A 17,865-nucleotide genomic window follows, 5' to 3' on the forward strand; every position below is an offset into this window, starting at 1 on the left:
GACATAGTTTCCTGCCAGTAAGCTCCACTGCCCTTAGTGGTGTTTACATCTGGCTGCATAAGTTCAGCTTGTAGAACACACAGAGCTTTGCGTGGCAACGTCCCTCTCCCGCCCACCCCCCATGGAAATAATGACATGTGACACATCAAATAAGGTTAATGGGCCACAACCTTATTGGTTACGGATGTTGAGCGGTATTGGCTTAGGCATTGGACCCTAGCCGTCTATATCTGACCCCAGCCTGTGTGCTGGGAGTCCGGGAAGGATTAACCACCAGCCAAGAAGCCCAGTGATGCACATTGACTAGGAACTCCCCCTGGGGTCACCGATAGGCCCTAACCTCCTTAGGCTTCAGACAGGGCCACACACACCAGAATCCTTTAACGGAATGGCCCTCCATTTGCGGGGCAGGTGATGGCGCTACCTCCCCTCCTCACTTCCAAAGTAATATTCCAATGCCTAACCGCCAAACCAAGAGTTGTTACGGATTGCTACGAGATAGGCGAAAAACCAAATGGCTGGTGCCAATTTGCCAAGTGGAAAAATTCCTACCAGGCCCCTCAACGGCGACCAACCAAGGTCCATAGCAAGGGCAAAGGAAAAGATGTAGAGGGTGGGTGGGCGGGAAAACCGATGCAGCTGATGAGCGGGGGTAAAGAGTGGGGATTCCTGCCCATGCCCTGCTTAAATAGCAGGGGTGTCAAACTCAAATTCATCGGGGGCCGCATCAGCAGTTTTGTCACCCTCAAAGGGTCGGTTGTATCTGTAGGACTATGTGTCCACTCTTTATTATCATAAATTATTGTCACTGCATTCAATTATTACTGTTTTTGTAATAATGTAAGTAATAACTAACATAGTCAGAATAATGGCAAGTAGATATTCAAATGTACAATTATTGTACAATTTATTGAAAAATGATTTTTGGTAACTGCACTGGGTGGTGGAGGCTCGCTAGGGTTTCATGCAGGAGCTTTGCAGAGCTACTGGTACCTGGAGATGCTGGGGTCCTTCTGCATGCAGGACAGATGTTCTGCCAGTGAGCCACCACCCTTCACCAAAGGGACTGGCTGAGGTTGACTCACTGGAGCTGTTCTCCTGGTCTCAGGGTTTAAGGGCCAGAAGTATAAAGCAGCATCCTATGTTTCTGAGGAGAGGGAGAGGGAGGGGAGGGGAGGGAGGAAGGAAGGAAGAAAAGAGGGAGTGCGAGGGAGAGAGGAAGGAAGGAAAGAAAGAGGGGAGAGAAAGAAGAGCAGGAAATAAGGAAGGGAATAAAGAAGGAAAGAAAAAGAAAGAGAGAAGACAGAGATAAAGAAGGAAGGAAGGAGAGGGAAAGAAAGAATAAGAATGAAGGAGAGGAAGAAAGATGGGAAGGACGGAAGGAAGAAAGGAAGGAAGTAAGGAAGGAAGAAAGAAAAGAGGGAGCAGGAGGGAGAGAGGAAGGAAAGAGGGGAGAGAAAAAAGAGTAGGAAATGAGGAAGGGAATAAAGAAGGAAAGAAAAAGAAAGAGGGAGAGAAGACAGAGATAAAGAAGGAAGGAAGGAGAGGGAAAGAAAGAATACGAACGAGAGAGAGGAAGGAAGAAAGGGAAGGGGGGTCGCCGCCTTGATTCAGCGCCAGAAAAGAGTGCAAAGGGACCCAGGGGCAAAAAGCATTTCCCGTGCAGTGTGAGGCAGCGGGTGTCCGTTTTAGGAGACGTGCGTAAAGCCTCAGAGTTGCACGTTCGTGAGGCTGAGCCGCTGCTGAGCTCACGTTCATTAGGCTGAGCCGTGGCAGGCGGAGGAGGAGGCGGCGGCAAGAGGAGGAGGAGGAGGAGGCTTGCCGGGTCGGTGTCCGTCAGCGCCGTACGGAGAGTCCCGAGCCTCTGGGACGCAGCAGTGCTCTGTAGCACTTTGAATCCTCCTCCTCCACCACACGGCACTGCTGGGTGCTTTGTCTGTGCTTCAGCAGCAGCAGCAGCAGCAGCCGTTTCCAGGCGCCGAGCCATGGCAGCAGGAGAAGGATTCAAAGTGCTACAGAGCACTGCTGCGTCCCAGAGGCTCGGGACTCTCCGTGCGGCGCTGCTGGGCGCTGACCCGGCAAGCTGCCTCCTCCTTCTCCTGCTGTGGCTCGGGGTGCTCCACACAGCGCTGCTCGGGCCGCCTTTCTACCCCCCCAGGCCCCAGCTGTTTGTCGGCGCTTTGTCGGCGCGGCGCTTCAGCAGCAAGGTCCCACTGCTGGGTCCCGCTGGCTGGGGTGCTCGGCGGGCCACATGACGAGGTCTGGCGGGCCGGATTTGGCCCCCGGGCCTTGTGTTTGACACTCGTGGCGTAGGACATGCAAGCGGCGCGGATGGTAATCCGCCCTATCGCACAGGGGCTGAGGACCCAGCCCCTGCACGCATGGCGGGGTCGTGACTGCCCGCAATCCAACCTCCTCTTCTTGGCGGAAGTGGCTTTAATAAAAGATCTTCAGCTAGTTGAAATGCAGCCTCTGCTTGACTATTTCTCTTGTTCCTTCTGTGCTAATCTATCACAAACAAACTGGAAAGCCTCATTATCAGTGCCAAAGGAAGGAGGGCATATCAGTTACCATGGTACTCTGGCAGATAACATAACCATTCTCATAGCTGCCAAGTCTCCTGTATTCCCCGGGAAACCCCCATTTTTCCAGCCGTTTCCCGCTGGCAGCCCAGATTTTTAAAAATCCTGTAAATCCCCCGGATTCTTACTGGCCTGGGGAGGCTCCTTCTGCTCATGTCTGGAGTTTCTGGACATGCGCAGAAGTGATTTCTGGCACTGCGGCCATTTTGGAAATGGAAAGAGCATGCGTAGAAGCGACTTCCGGTGCTGCTCTGCCCAGTTCCAAAATGGCCACAGCACGACTTCCAGTGCCGATCCCGGATTTTTCAATCTGGGAGTTGGCACCTATGCATTCTTGGTCTGCAAAATCCCAGGAGATGTGTTCCCCTGCACTGCACTGCTGCCCTCAAGATCTCTATAACTTGCACCAGAGGCAAGAAGGACCAAGTGTCAAACCCAACCTGCTCACTTCCTGCTTGGGTCATGAGAAACGCGGACACCAGACTCCTCTTCTCTCATGTGTCCACCTCTCTAAAGACCACCATCTAGTCAAAGAAGAATGAAACAGTGGCAAGTGGGAGGTAAACTGAATGGGCATTTTCACTGAACCCTCCTCCCTTGAACAGAAGTGGCCAGTATAGCTTACAGCTGCTCTCTACGATACTTTGTTCATCAATGGGTCTCACCGAATCCTGTGTAGAAAAAGGGGCTTAGTCCTCCCAGTAGGCGCTATGTGAACACCTGCCATCTCCCAGTCGTGTTGAAGTCAGCTTGTGTGGCCCACTTTGAAGACCACAGCAAGCCTTCAAATTTCAACAGACCTGCTCGGAAGTGTGCTATGCAAAAAAAAATAACCTACGTCATAAACTTGCAGGCGGGTGTGTTTGGAATTGAGCTGTTAGGGGCATTTCAGTAACACAGTGAGTCTCTGTAGAGGAATTAATGACACTCTGGAATATAAATATTTACAGATCTAAAGAAAGATCCCACCGCATGCATTTCAAAAGCATTCGCCATAATACTGCATTTTGATTCATACCATTCCAAGCCTCCTTTTAATTAAATCTTTGCTCACATTTTGATTCCTGTTAATTTTTTCTCACATTCACTCACTCACCTGAGTTCCATCAGGGCCAATCTTATCAAGAGCTCCCACAGTGCTGTACAGGAAGCCAATTATTTTGTTGAAATTGTCATCGCCGATACTCCATGAGCCATCCACCAAAAAGACAAGGTCTGCCTTCGCGGCTTTGCAAACTAAAGACATACAAAGTACTTTGGAATCAAAAAAGATAGCAGGTTTCCCATTCTAAAGTGATGCCTCTCCTCCTTGACATGTGTAAACCTGCCTATGGAACCCAATAAATATTAGGATCTCACTGAGTAGCTATGAGCTCTACCCTGGAAGGGGGGGGAAACAGCTTTCAAAATAGAATAATCGTTAAAAAAATCAATGCATCGTTCACACCCGTTACTCTGCTACAGAAAGAGCTTACCTTCCTTTGCAGGAGGAATTGTAGGTTGTGGAGTGGTGGTTGAAGGAGTTGGTGGTGGTTGGGTTGGGAACGGCACTAGAAACAGGAAAAAAAGAACAGTAAGAGGAAGCTTGACTGTGTAAGCCAGTTAATTGTGAAAGCATTGCTGGGATGTTGGGAGAATGCAGAAAATGTGAATATTTTGTTACATGCACAGCTCACAAAAGTATATTGTACTGAGCCCAGAATATGGCTTGCTGAGAATCTCAGCTTTCATCTGTTTCAAAAAGGAGTTGCTAGCCGTCATGGTTGCAAAGATTTGCCTGAAAATCTGGAAGACCTCACAGACCATATCCACTGGCAAAGTCTAAATGCATATAATTTCACTGATGAAATAGAACTTGCGGTGCTCCTTCCAGTTCATATTGCAGGGTTGGTGCAGTCTTTAGCACCACACAGGCATTTGAGTCAAGTTTAAGATTATGAAGGAAGGTGAGAGCAAATTGAAACTTACCGCAAACAATCAATACACATCCCTAAGGCAGAGGGTAGGAAATGGGCGTTTGGAGGGGGGAATTTAATCAATATTAGATATGCATAATATTAGACCCAAACACACACCTGTCTTCTTTGTGTCAAAGTCAGGCCAGGGCTGTACTGAAGTGTTTTTCCAGCAGTCCAGAATCCCCGTGATCTTGAATCTCCCGGACATGGTGAAATACCATAGCTCAATATAGTAGAGCAGCCTTTCTCAACCTTGGATCCTCAGATGTGGTTGGACTACAACCCCCATCACCCGTAGCTTGCAGGACCCGTGGTCAAGGATGATGGGAGTCGTAGTCCAACAACACATATGGACCCAAGGTTGAGAAAGGCTGTAGTAGAGCATCTGCTTGGAATGTGCAGTGGCCCAAATCTCAGTCCCTTGGTAGGAAAAGCATGTCCCCCATCTGAAACCATGGACAGCTTCTGCCACAACACTCAGCCAGGTGGATGAATGAATGGACTGTCCTGGTAAAAGGCAGTTTCTGTGTTGGAACTGAAGGCTTGGGGTGCAACAGGTAAAAGGTCCTGCTATGCTGACTAGGCAAAAGTCAAAACGCCCAGTTCCTAGTGCCTATACCAGGCCTAGCCAATCCAGAGGCTACATATGGCCTGCCAATCACAGAGGTTAGTGATGGATCCTTCTGTGTCTGAAGAAGGCAGCCATGGAGTCCCTGATGCAATTGTATCAGATAACAGTGCCAAGTTTAGGAAATCAGGTGTGAAGGAGGTCAGTGGATTTGTCTGATGACGGCAAAATGAACCAAATTCCAATGGTATGTATACTTACAAGTGGTCTCCATTATGCTAACAGCAGGTCCCTCTATTTCTTGAAGCTGCGTATGGATGCTGATTTTGTATTCTGTACCAGGAACGAGTTCAAAGAAGCAATGCCTAGGAGTTCCTCCACCAAGTAATGCTTCCCCCTGTGTCCCATCTGAAATTAGAAATGGAGCTATTTAAAGATAAGGACTTTGGTCTAAAATAAAAGTAACACAATGAAGTGAAGCACAGCAAATCATCCTCCTCCTCCTCCTCCTCCTCACATTGGGGATTCTATTAGCTGGTAATGCTAAACCAAACTATGACTTAGCAAGAATGTGCAATCGTGCATGCTCCTAGAGAGAACGCAACTGCTTTTCTCTCTCTCCAGTCCTGCTGCTGCCGCACTGCTGTGAGCTAAGGCATGGTTTGACTTAACATTTTATCTGAACCTGGGACTATGGTTTGTTTGATTCCAGACAAACCAAAAGCTATAACCAAGGAGGTCTGGGGGGAGGAGTACATTCTCATGATCTTTTCTCCAGGAATCTTCACGTTCCATGCAAGGCGGGTCACTTTCATGAGAGTTAATCTTTGTTTAAGTTTCGCTATAATATGGTAAAGGTAAAGGGACCCCTGACCGTTAGGTCCAGTCGTGACCGACTCTGGGGTTGTGGCGCTCATCTCGCGTTATTGGCTGAGGGAGCCGGCGTACAGCTTCCAGGTCATGTGGCCAGCATGACAAAGCCGCTTCTGGCGAACCAGAGCAGCACACGGAAACGCCATTTACCTTCCCGCTGTAGCAGTACCTGTTTATCTACTTGCACTTTGGCGTGCTTTCGAACTGCTAGGTTGGCAGGAGCTGGGACCGAGCAACGGGAGCTCACTCCGTTGCGGGGATTCGAACCGCCGACCTTCTGATCGGCAAGCCCTAGGCTCTGTGGTTTAACCCACAGCACCACCCGCGTCCCTATAATATGATAAGTGGGTATTAATCATGAATCAGGCAACATAGTATCTTAGTAGTTGACAGGTGTTATGGCATCACACTGATGCTATGCCCTTATGACTTACCAAGAGGTGATTCGATCACAACCCTGTATGCTGTTGCATGTCTTTGAAGTTGCCACTGAGCGCAGATACTTGTCATGCGGACTTGATAAGCACTCAGATTTGTCACTCCCAAGTACACTGAAATGGGATAAAAAAAAAACGTCATTTCTTTAGATGCAGAATCTACTTGTCGTTGATTTAAAATTTGGGTTTTCTCACACTTGTCTGTCTTGTTTGTTATTAATATTGTTCTGTACGTTTTGCTTTTATGTACCTTAAACTTGAAGAACGAACATCATGCTGAAGAGCAAGCAAAACATTTCCTTCAGTGGTTGGAATTCAAGGCTAAGGTTACCAATGAAATATGGCCAGTGGAGATTAGAAATTGGATAACAAGAAGTTGAGGGTTCTTACATGTTTTGGCTACGCTGGCTAAAGCATCGCTGAATCCCGTTGAGTAGGAAGCAAATACTTTAACGCTGTATTCAGTTCCACTGAGCAAATTCAAAATAAGGATTGTGCTGATATCATCTCCCACAAACGTCTCCAGGGCTGGTCCAGGGACTGTAGAAAGCGAGAGGAATGTAAATGACTTAGGCAGGGAAATACAGCTTGAAGATACTGCAAAATTTCGGTTTACAAACTTAATCCGTTCTGAAAGTCCGTTCTTAAACCAAAACCGTTCCTAAACCAAGGCGCGCTTTCCCTAATGAGGCCTCCTGCCTCCGGTGCACTGAATCGTTCGTAAACAGGGCTGCTTTTAAACTGAAGTAAGTAGAAAAAAATTGTAAGTTGAATCCCATAGGAATGCATTGGGAGAAAAAAATCCTAAGTCGAAGCAACCCTATCTAAAAATTCGTAAGTAGAAAAAATCCTATCTAAACCGCATCCAAGATGGCGGATGGAGCTCCATTCGTAAGTAGAAACATTCGTAAGTAGAGGTACCACTGTACTAACTTCTGATCACATAAAATCATGCTCATTCTTAGAATGAAATATTCTTCTAACCAACTTTATTCCAGTTTACAAAACACACACACACAAACCCGGCTAGCTTCTTAAATGGAATTCTTATTTGTCAAGAGTGACTTGAGCATAAATAACCTTGGACTAGTTGACAGTAGATAAGATGGTATACCTCTGTCTGGACTGCAGTTGGGAATTTGCATGACTAAGCACTCCCCCGTTATAAAAAATAAAAATCCCTGCATGCAGAAAGCTAGCATGTTAGGAAAAAGCACTCTGGCCCAACATCTTCCTGAAATGCTAGTTTTCTATGGCCAGGAATCCTTTTTCCGTGGACAGTCAGACTGAATGTGGGATCTTCTCAGGATGGAATTATTGTAGCACAGGTCTACCACCTTATCTTGTGAGAACAATACCTAGGCGAGTGGCATTCACACACCTGATTTAACATATTTACCACACATTTTAATAAACTACATAAGCAACCATTTTAGACACTCACTGTTCACAGGTTTATATACAATCCTGTATCCCATGGTGGGAGACGGAGGGGCATCCCAGCTAATCCGCAATCGGTTGTACCATTCGTCAGAGACCCGGAGATTTTGAGGAGCAAACAGGGGCACTGCAAAATGAAAACGTATTACAAACGAAATGGTTCTCAGTACATCCTGGAGAGGCAGGGCATGCTTAAAAAAGGGACAGTTGCTTATATTTCAACTTTTGCAGGAAGAGAAACCTTTGTACTCACAAGTTTTCCCTGGAGCTGACAGACTGACACCTTCCCCGTCAGAATAGATGGGGGTAACCATAACTTTATATTCAGTGTCTGAGAGCAAAGGCTGAAGAAGCAAACTGTTTTGCCTTGCAGGGACCATTACCTAGTCAGGGAAAACAAAACAAAAAGAGCTATGATTAACTTCTGTATTTCACATCTGTTTCAGAGCTTCTCAAGCCACAGGACCACTTTAGGTGATTAAACCTCCTCTGCACCGGTGGACTAGCTTCTAGATAAAGAAAAGCCATGTACATCCATGCACAGTGGTACCTCGGGTTAAGAACTTTATTTGTTCTGGAGGTCTGTTCTTAACCTGAAACTGTTCTTAACTTGAGGTACCACTTTAGCTAATGGGGCCTCCTGTTGCCGCCGTGCCGCCACCGCACGATTTCTGTTCTCATCCTGAGGTAAAGTTATTAACCCAAGGTACTATTTCTGGGTTAGCGGAGTCTGTAACCTGAAGCGTCTGTAACCTGAAGCGTCTGTCACCCGAGGTACCACTGTACACTCTCCAACGTGAAAATGCCGATGCTGTGTGGGTTTGTCATACAATGCAGGCCATGACTTCTGAATTTAACTGCAACACATGCAAGATTATCATGCACAAAGGCATGCACGATGTAGATAGTAACATCCAGTGGTGCCTCCGGGAAGGTTCCCCAGACTCTGAGCCTTCATTTTAAAAAAAGTAAGTCGAGCCTAGGCTGGATAGCTCCGTCGGTTAGATTGTAATGCTGATAATGCCAAGGTTGCAGGTTTGATATCTGTATGGGATAGCTGCATATTCCTGCATGATGACTAGATGATCCTGTGGGATGTGTTACTACTAGCAGTCAAGTACAACATTTTCCTGTTGCCTAGAACGGACACACAGGGGAACGTGGCTCCAGAGAGGAAGGACTTCCTGTCATACCTGCTCTGGAGCTTCCTCCCCCTGTGTGTGAACAGGTAGATGGACGTGACCCTAGCTGACCAGGTCTTGGCATTTGAGGAGGGACGCAGGTGGCGCTGTGGTCTAAACCACTGAGCCTAGGGCTTGCTGATTGGAAGGTCAATGGTTCGAAGCCCCATGACAGGGTGAGCTCCCGTTGCTCGGTCCCAGCTCCTGCCAACCTAGCAGTTTTAAAGCACGCCCAAAAGGTACTGCTCCGGCAGGAAGGTAAACAGCGTTTCCATGCGCTGCTCTGGTTTTGCCAGTAGCGGCTTAGTCATGCTGTCCACATGACCCGGAAGCTGTCTGTGGACAAACGTCAGCTCCCTCAGCCAGTAAAGCGAGATGAGAGCCGCAACCCCAGAGTCGTCTGTGACTGGACGTAACGGTCAGGGGTCCCTTTACTTTTACCTTTATTATTTATACCCCGCCTATCTGGCTGGGTTTCCCCAGCCACTCTGGGCGGCTTCCAACAAAAGATTACTTGTACTTGCTCTCCTTCATCCTTTGCTATCCTGCCAATTTTTTTGCTGCTTCGTCCCTTGCTATCCTGCCAATTTTTTGCTGCTGAAACTGCAAAATAATACATGCGCTGATGACATTGTAAGCATGCAAGTATCTATAAACTCACAAGCCACACAAGCATAATTATGTGTGAGATATAACTCAGGGCGTCTGCTAGCATTTAGCCATTGTAGGATAAGTCATTTGCCTCCTTGTTATGAAAACTAAGACTCTAAATTGAGCCATACAGAAAAGTCATACCAACCGTTCTTACCGCTTCCTCACCCCGATCACCATCAGCGGTGAGGTATGTCACCCTGAACTGACGAACGTTGTAGTCCGAAATGTCCCATTTGACTCTCAAGCTTGAGGTAGTTTCGTCGTCTATGACGAGATTTCTTATTCCTGTTCGAAAGACTGAAATGATATCAAACATGTGTTTGTTTTCAAAATCTTTTTTAAAAACTGAATTTTATTAATGTCACAGAGAGTTTGGGGGCCGCACAATACCATAGTTGTCTAGCTCAGGAAGATACTACAGTAAAATACAATAATTAAGAAACATTATAAAACCATTGCAGTGCAAACATTTCCATATAAGTAACCAGTGGGGTACAGATTCAGGTTTTAAGATCACAGGTTCTAAAAATCTAAGTGGATAATGAGGTACTAGGACCAAAAAAATCCATAAAGAATGGACCGGATGAGCCTCTCTGAGGAGACTTTCCCATAACTGGGGTGCCAACCCCGATAAGACTTTCTCCCTAAGAGCCATCAGCCACACTTCACTTGCAGGGCCTCTGAAGAGAATTTTAAGTTAGAGGTGGGGATATGTGAGGAAAATTCACCTTCTGAAAATCTGTTTGAAACATATTGGCATGCTTCCCTTCCCTTCCCTTTCCCTTTTTTACTTTTGCCAAAAAACAAACAGGCCCAATAATATTGAGGACAAAAATTTGCTGTACAAATATTTACGATATTTTTCATCTTCAAATAAAAAAATATTTTGTACCTGCTGTTGTAGGCCGGAAAGTTGTGGTACTAGTCGTGGTTATGGTGGTCATTTCAGTAGTTGTTACTTCAACTGAAAGAAACAGCATGATATGGAACCTTTCATACGAAACATCATTTTAGCAATTGCATCTTCATGCCAGTCGCATACAGTTATCTACTGGCTGTGGAAATATGGGAACATTTTAGTGAATTCAACCAGGGCCGTCTTTACCCGGGGGTGCAAGGGGTGCGGGGCACCTGGGCTCCGAATTCTGAGGGGGGCCAGGCGCCTGCCACTGAAGCCGCCTAAGTGTATCGCATTGAGCTGTTATGTGGCAGTGGGGTCGGCGGCACGCTTGACACGACTGATCTCGCACCGCTTGTCTGGCAGTGGCAGACAAGCGGTGCGAGTCAAAGGTGCCGCTGACCCCGAGTGAAACATTGCAAATTGTGTTTTAATTTCATCACTTACAGTTCGAATTCGTTTAGAGAAATCGTTAATGCTGCTGCAGGGAGAGCTCTCTGGAAAGTCTCCCTCACCAAAACCGGGAGGAGGGGGAGTGACAGGAAAGAGGGGGAGACAGACAGAAAGAGAACGCGCCTATCTAGCGACGGGAGCGCGCACAGGCTCTGGAACCTTCCCAAGAAGAACTCATATAGGCGCGCTTGCAAGGGCCCTCCCAGTTCCTCTAGAAATAAGGTTGCTCCCACAATGAAAGGTTGCCCAAGATGGCTCTCCCACGCACGCGCACAATGCCCCCCCGTCTCATCTTTCAGACCCCTCCCTAAGACCATAAGTGCATGCGTGGAGTCTTTAAACTGACTCCCAATGTGTTTTTTGTCTTCTTTAGAAGAGCTGGTTTTCTAAAGAACAAACTCCTTTTGGAGCCGCGCAGGTGTGAGCGCTATTTATCAAATGATAAGAGTGACATAAGCATAATAAAAGTTAATTTGGGGGCTAAACTAAATTTGGGGGCGCTGGGCGGATCTTTGCACCCCGGCAGCGCATGCGCTAAAGATGAATTCAACAGTCTCGCAGGCACCTATACATTAAAGCTGCACTTTTAAGCGTGTAAGAATTCAGCGAAGTACTAGGCCGTAATATAGTACTTACTACACCAGTACCCTATTTTCTTTTCTTCTTCTTTTTTAAGAAAAGCAGCTTCAGGAGAGGGGAATTTGAAAAAGAGAAGGGCTGGGGAGGAGGAGTGTTTAAGCTTTGCCCTGTCTGCAGTTTCTCTATTCCAAATTCTACCACCCACAACACTTTTTCTCCTGTAACAAATACTGTCTACATTATTGATCCAGCAGAAGGTGGGTAGATTTGGGTAAAGCTGCAGACTGGCAGAAATTCAGCAGCACACAAACACAGCTTCTCCACCCCAAACTTCCTGCTTTTTAAACCTGTGGCAGGGTTCCCTTCCACACATCCCAGATATTTTGGTCCGCACAATGGAAGAGAGGATGGGTGAAATTATTAATAGATTGATAATGTCGTCATTTAACATGAGACAATGCTTGATACATATCCTGGCATACCAGAGGTCAATTTTGAATGCCCAAGCTTATCTTGGAATGCATAGGAACATAGGAAGCTGCCTTTATACCGAGTCAGACCATTGATCCCTATTGCTCAGTATTGTCTACACTGACTGGCAGCCCCTCTCCAGGGTTTCAGGCAGAAGCCTCTCCCAACCTTGCCTGGAGATGCCAAGGATTGAACCCGGGACCTTCTGCGTGTAAATCAGATGCTCTACCACTGAGCTACGGAACTTCCCTAAGTGGAGAAAGAGGGAAATGCTCTTGAGAAGGTGCTGAGTGACTGCAAAGACTCATCCTCACATCCCCACCCACCACCCCGTGTATCAGGGAATTGTGGAATTGTGTTTTTGCAGCTCACAGAGCAGTGTTCCCAGACAGACTAGAGCTATGCCATCTCCCTTTCTAGAAATTAAGCCCCTGGGGCGGGGGTGGAGAGAGAAAGAGAGAGAGAGAGAGAGAGAGAGAGAAGGTTGCAATGTTTTTCCTGTCGTACGTGTGGTCCCAAGGACAGCAATGACATCACTTTCACTTTCGTCATCAAAGATGGCCACCAAGGACACCTCATACTCTGTGCTTGGCAGAAGGCCTTCGATCTCGTACGTGTCCACCTCTCCGCTGAGAACGATCTGAAGGAGGCAAAACGGCAGATAGAAAGACAAATCATCCGTCTCAGCTGCTCAGTGGATTTGTGACTCATACATACAACTCTGGGACCTGCAATAACATGTTGCGGTGTGGATTGCTCCAGCCAGCCAGTCATGCCCATTTCCAGAATACTCCGTTCCATTTCCTCGCCTTTCCCCCCCTCCAGTTTTCCATCCCTACTCCCACTCTTAAAAAAGAATATGTTCAGTCCTCATCAATCTCTTTGGGGGTTTGCCCCCTCCTTAGAGTTGCTCTTTTCCCCCATCATTGGCTCCAGTACATTTCTGAACACAATTCAAAGTGTTGGTGCTGACCCTTAAAGCCCTAAACGGCCTCAGTCCAGTATACCTGAAGGAGCGTCTCCACCTCCATCGTTCAACCTGGACACTGAGGTCCAGCTCTGAGGGCCTCCTGGCAGTTCCCTCACTGTGATAAGTGAGGTTGCAGGGAACCAGACAGAGGGCCTTCTTGGTAGTGGTGCCCGCCCTGTGGAACGCCCTCTCATCAGATGTCAAGGAAATCAACAACTATCTGACTTTTAGAAGACATCTGAAGACAGCCCTGCTTAGGGAAGTTTTTAATGTTTGATGTTTTATTCTGTTTTTAACGTTCTGTTAAGGGGGACACGGGTGGCGCTGTGGTCGAAACCACTGAGCCTTGGGCTTGCCGATCAGAAGGTTGGCAGTTCGAATTCCCATGACGGGGTGAGCTCCCATTGTTCAGTCCCAGCTCCTGCCAACCTAGCAGTTCGAAAGCACGAAGTGCAAGTAGATAAATAGGTACTGCTCCAGCGGGAAGGTAAATGGTATTTCTGTGTGCTGCTCTGGTTCGCCAGAAGCGGCTTTGTCATGCTGGCCACATGGCCCGGAAGCTGTACGCCGGCTCCCTCGGCCAGTAAAGCAAGATGAGCGCCGCAACCCCAGAGTCGTCTGCAACTGGACCTAACGGTCAGGGGTCCCTTTACCTTTTAATGTTTTGTTGAAAGCCGCCCAGAGTGGCTGGGGAAACCCAGCCAGATGCGCAGGATAGATATAAAAAATTAATATTAAATATTAATATTAAAGGGTTTTTGCACTTCTGTGAATCCTCAGTTTCCCCTGAGCCTGCTCATAGTTCCCTCTTGTGCACAGATGTTTTCGTTTTGGCCAAAAGAAAAAGGACCAGTACAGTCGTACCTTAGAAGTCAAAGGGAATCTGTTCTGGAAGTCTGTTCAACTTCCAAAACGTTTGAAAACCAAAGCACGGCTTCCGATTGGCGGCAGGAAGCTCCTGCTGCCAATCAGAAGCGGCAGAAGCCCCGTCACACGTTTGGCTTCCCAAATAACATTCAAAACACTTCCGGGTTTCGATCATTCAGGAACCAAAACGTTCGAGAGCTGAACTCCAAGGTACAACTGTACTTGGAGCATGAGGTTGCTGTTAATATACAGGATAACACATGAGAAGTAAGAACAGTCACCTCTTCGCCTTCTTCCCCACCCAGTGGAATCCATGCCAGTCGAAGAAGGGCAACGTCTGAGGATGGCAGCTTCCAGCTGACTCTAAAGCTGTCTGTTGATACTTCGTGTATTTCCAGATACTGGGGAGATGGAACTTTTTCTGCAAGATAGTATCACATCGGAAAGAAAACTTGTTATAAGGATTACTGAGTTGATTGAAGAGAAGCACTAGGAAAGCTCTCCAAGGCACCCTATAAACAGGGCCGGCTCTTCGTAGACCCCCGGTGGCGCAGTGCACCATGGCGCGGGGCTGGTAAGCTGGGCGCCGGCCTGGCAAGGTGGGTGCCGCGCGGCGGAGCGATCTCCGCCCCTCAGCACCGGGGCGCGCGATCTGCTCAAGACGGCCCTGCCTATAAACATGGTAGAATTAATTGGGATGTCTTTGTTCCATTTCCAGAAACTAGAGCAACCAAGAGAGGAGGACAGAATCTCATGGAGTGGTTTTCATTTAAGTTCTTTGGCACAGGGCATTGCTTAGCCTTAAGAGGTTCAAATTTGACCGAATTGTGTTTTGTTTTTTGCGGTTCAGAACACCCCAATGCAACTGAATGCTGGAAAGAAACTTTTTCTGAAAGGAATTCTGAGGAGTTTACTTCATCTGCATAATGTATTCAGCAAACTGGCAAAACCCAACTTGCCTCCAGCTATCCAACATTTAAATGCCTCTCTTTCTTTCTGTAGCTACCTTTAGAAGATATTTGCATTTCTTTTAATTTCAAGTTTCTAAACTGCCGGGTGAATGAAAAGTCGAGGGGTTATTACGTTTCTTTTTTCCTTAAAAAAATAAAAGAATAAAATTGCAGTGCGAGACTGTTGCAATTACTTTTTTCCCCGGAAAAGCGAAGGAATATTACGGTTGCGCTTGGACAGAATTTCAGAAATGCTGCCAGACTTACTTGTGGTGAAGCTGCCAGTGAGTGCCTCAGACTGCCCTTCGTCATAGAGGGAGAAAATAGCTACAGTATACTCAGTGAGGGATGTCAGGCTCTGCAGAGTGTGTGTTGAAACACGGCCAACCTCTTCCTGCAAAATGAAAGGAGTCCCGTCAATCAGAAACCATGTGGAGAGGCAAAACTCAGCTGGATTGCACTGTCTAGATCAGGATGCAAAAGGCAGGCTTGTATTGAGCTGTGTGAGTTTCCTAACAGCTGAAGACAGCCTTCTGGACGCCAGAATGTACCCTTCAGTGGTTTGGCAAAAGCCTCGTATTGTAGCAAGAAACGGAGTGCTTCCTCTCCCCCCACCCCACCCCCCCACCCGCCTTCAGCTACAGGGAAGAGACAAGGGAGAGAAAGGGGTGCTATACTCCTCTCCTGTTCACTGTCATAAAATACCAGATCCTGCTGCTGAAATGGACCACCAGGGCTTGGAAGGGAGGGAGGAAGCAGAGCACCTGTAAGACATATTTTTTTTAAAAAACAAACAAACCGCAAAGTGGTGTTTCTGTTTCAAGAGCCACGCAGTTGCTCCTTAACCACCTTTGGAAAGGTCCGTCCTACTTTCAACCCACAGGGTTGGTAGCAAGGAAGAGGAAAATTTGGCATCAAGGCTAACAGAAAATAAAGATGGACTCAGGGAGCAGGGGTGGAATCCAGGTTATGACATGCACGTTTTTCAAAGCCTTGAAACACATTTATCAAACAAAAATGCAGGTGTCTCCCCAGTTAGGCGGGGGTTATGTTCCTGGGCACCACACATATACATAAAATCGCATGGGGGGGCCCTTCGAAAAAGCTTGTAGACACCATCCAATTGGTCCCTCCAAACCTCCTTTCTCAAACTCTAACTCTCCACAGTCCTCAAAGGTCAGTGCAAAGGATCATGGGATTGCACTTAAAAATACTCCTGAGATTGCGTGCCATTTTCCTGCTCCTTTCAAGCCATTTTTGCCCCCTTTGTGGCTTTCTGCTGTTTAAATTGAATCATTTAAATATTTCGTGGCGTCTTCTGAGTTTCTAGAAGGTTATCTTGTGAGTGGTATTCCTTGGCATCCCTCTGGGCATGGAGCTGTTGTTCTTACGCAAAGAGAAGTACCGTACTAAATCTAATTACGATATCAGTAACTGACAGATTGCAAACAGGATATAGGTATTTGATAATACATTTGCTCCTTTAAAAAAAACAAAAACCTGTTTCTAAAAATCTGCTTACCTCATTGGTTTCTGTGCCATCTGTTTTGACATACATAATCCGATAGCCTTTCACCTTTTTAGAAGCAGGATCCCATGTGACCTTTGCTGAATTGTGTCCCACATTTGAAAACGTCAAGTTCTGTGGTGGGCTTAAAGGTACTGGAAAAGATAGAGGGAAGTTCAAATTACAAACTTTTTTTAAAAAAATAAAAAAAATCTGTATCTCTTAAACATGTAGAAAGAAAGAAAGCACATTGAAAAGAAAACATGAACTTCATATGCTCGAATTCAAGCTGAATTAGTCCCAATCACTTCAATGGAAGTCAGCAATCATTCCAACAGCTGGTATGTAACCAGCCCCTGGGAATGTTTTCAGACTGTCAAAATGTGCAAGTTGCATGCTTTTTTCTCCCCGTGTAACAAAGTGCATACATGCCATATACCACATTTTTCCATGTATAAGACTAGGCTTTTCTCTTTAAAAAAATATGTTTAAAATTGGGGGGTCATCTTATACATGGATACAATCTCCTCCCATTTTCTTAATTTGGAGGCCCCCCAAAAAGGGGGCATTATTATACACAGGGGCGTGTTATCTACGGAAAAATACAGTATGCTAATTTTCTTTCTGCGTGGAGGGTTATTTATTTGTTTTCATCGGAGGGAATCCAAACATACAAATCCCTCTTTCCCTGGCAGTCTAAAGCAGAACTGTCCAGGTAGAGTTTAAAGTGCGGTTTATGTACACCAACACTTACTCAGTGGCCCTCTCAACCAGAATCATGGCTCTGTGTCTGTCACATCCCTCTTCTCATGGAGAAAAATGCATCTCGAATCCAACAGAGCAAGGAGAGGAAACCAGAAACTCTCCAGACTGTTTGGACTACAGCCTCCATCATTTCTGGCTGCAAACACACCATACATGACTCCTCACAAAGAATCCTGGGAACTGTAGTTTGTCCAAGGTACTGGAAGCTGCAATTCTGTAAGGAATGAACCACAGTTCTCAAGATTCTTTGGGAGAAGTTGGTATAATGTGTAGGTCCCCCTAGACCTCTGGATGAGAGCTGTTGTGCAGCAATATCTTGAGGACCACAGGTTCTCCCATCCTTGTTATAGTGAAGAAAGCAGTTGGAAGTAATTATGAGCAAAAACAAAAACAACCCAGTCAGCTGGGAAAGGATTAAGCACTGTATTACCCCCTCGAAGAAAAAAACAAACCACAGTCTCACAAGGCTGTATTATTTACATTTAAAAACCTCTTTTCCTTGCACACATTTGTAACGTTGCATGCAACTCACTCTCTGATTTCATGACTACATGTTTACTAGCATAAGCTGTTTTGAATGAAAAAGTCTGGATCCTTTCATAACACAACAGAAAAACGTAGCAGCTGAGGAACTTCTGGCTTTAGACACAATTTTCTAGGGAAATGTTCAGCGCAAGCCATGCGAAAATGAAAACATTGGATTGGCATGGAA

The 17,865-nt window shown here is 46.4% G+C and overlaps 1 protein-coding gene across 4 annotated transcripts in view; it reads right to left on the minus strand.

The window, feature by feature from the left end:
• COL14A1 (collagen type XIV alpha 1 chain) overlaps window positions 1–17,865 on the minus strand; it is a 120,003-nt gene that overhangs the window by 45,556 nt on the left and 56,582 nt on the right. For 3 of the 4 annotated variants that reach the window (XM_035126180.2, XM_035126182.2, XM_060277650.1), the window contains exons 14-26: window positions 16,404–16,543; window positions 15,149–15,275; window positions 14,213–14,352; window positions 12,602–12,734; window positions 10,586–10,657; window positions 9,839–9,990; window positions 8,112–8,241; window positions 7,863–7,985; window positions 6,809–6,958; window positions 6,416–6,532; window positions 5,370–5,516; window positions 4,058–4,132; window positions 3,679–3,818 (exon numbers count right to left, since the gene is read on the minus strand). In XM_035126180.2, the coding sequence (XP_034982071.2) occupies window positions 3,679–3,818; window positions 4,058–4,132; window positions 5,370–5,516; window positions 6,416–6,532; window positions 6,809–6,958; window positions 7,863–7,985; window positions 8,112–8,241; window positions 9,839–9,990; window positions 10,586–10,657; window positions 12,602–12,734; window positions 14,213–14,352; window positions 15,149–15,275; window positions 16,404–16,543 (1,646 nt within the window). The remainder of the gene's footprint in view (window positions 1–3,678; window positions 3,819–4,057; window positions 4,133–5,369; window positions 5,517–6,415; window positions 6,533–6,808; window positions 6,959–7,862; window positions 7,986–8,111; window positions 8,242–9,838; window positions 9,991–10,585; window positions 10,658–12,601; window positions 12,735–14,212; window positions 14,353–15,148; window positions 15,276–16,403; window positions 16,544–17,865) is intronic. The other variant, XM_035126181.2, reaches the window with a different exon arrangement.

Source organism: Zootoca vivipara, chromosome 8 (genome assembly GCF_963506605.1).
Source record: "Zootoca vivipara chromosome 8, rZooViv1.1, whole genome shotgun sequence".
NCBI classification, from domain to species: Eukaryota; Metazoa; Chordata; class Lepidosauria; order Squamata; family Lacertidae; genus Zootoca; species Zootoca vivipara.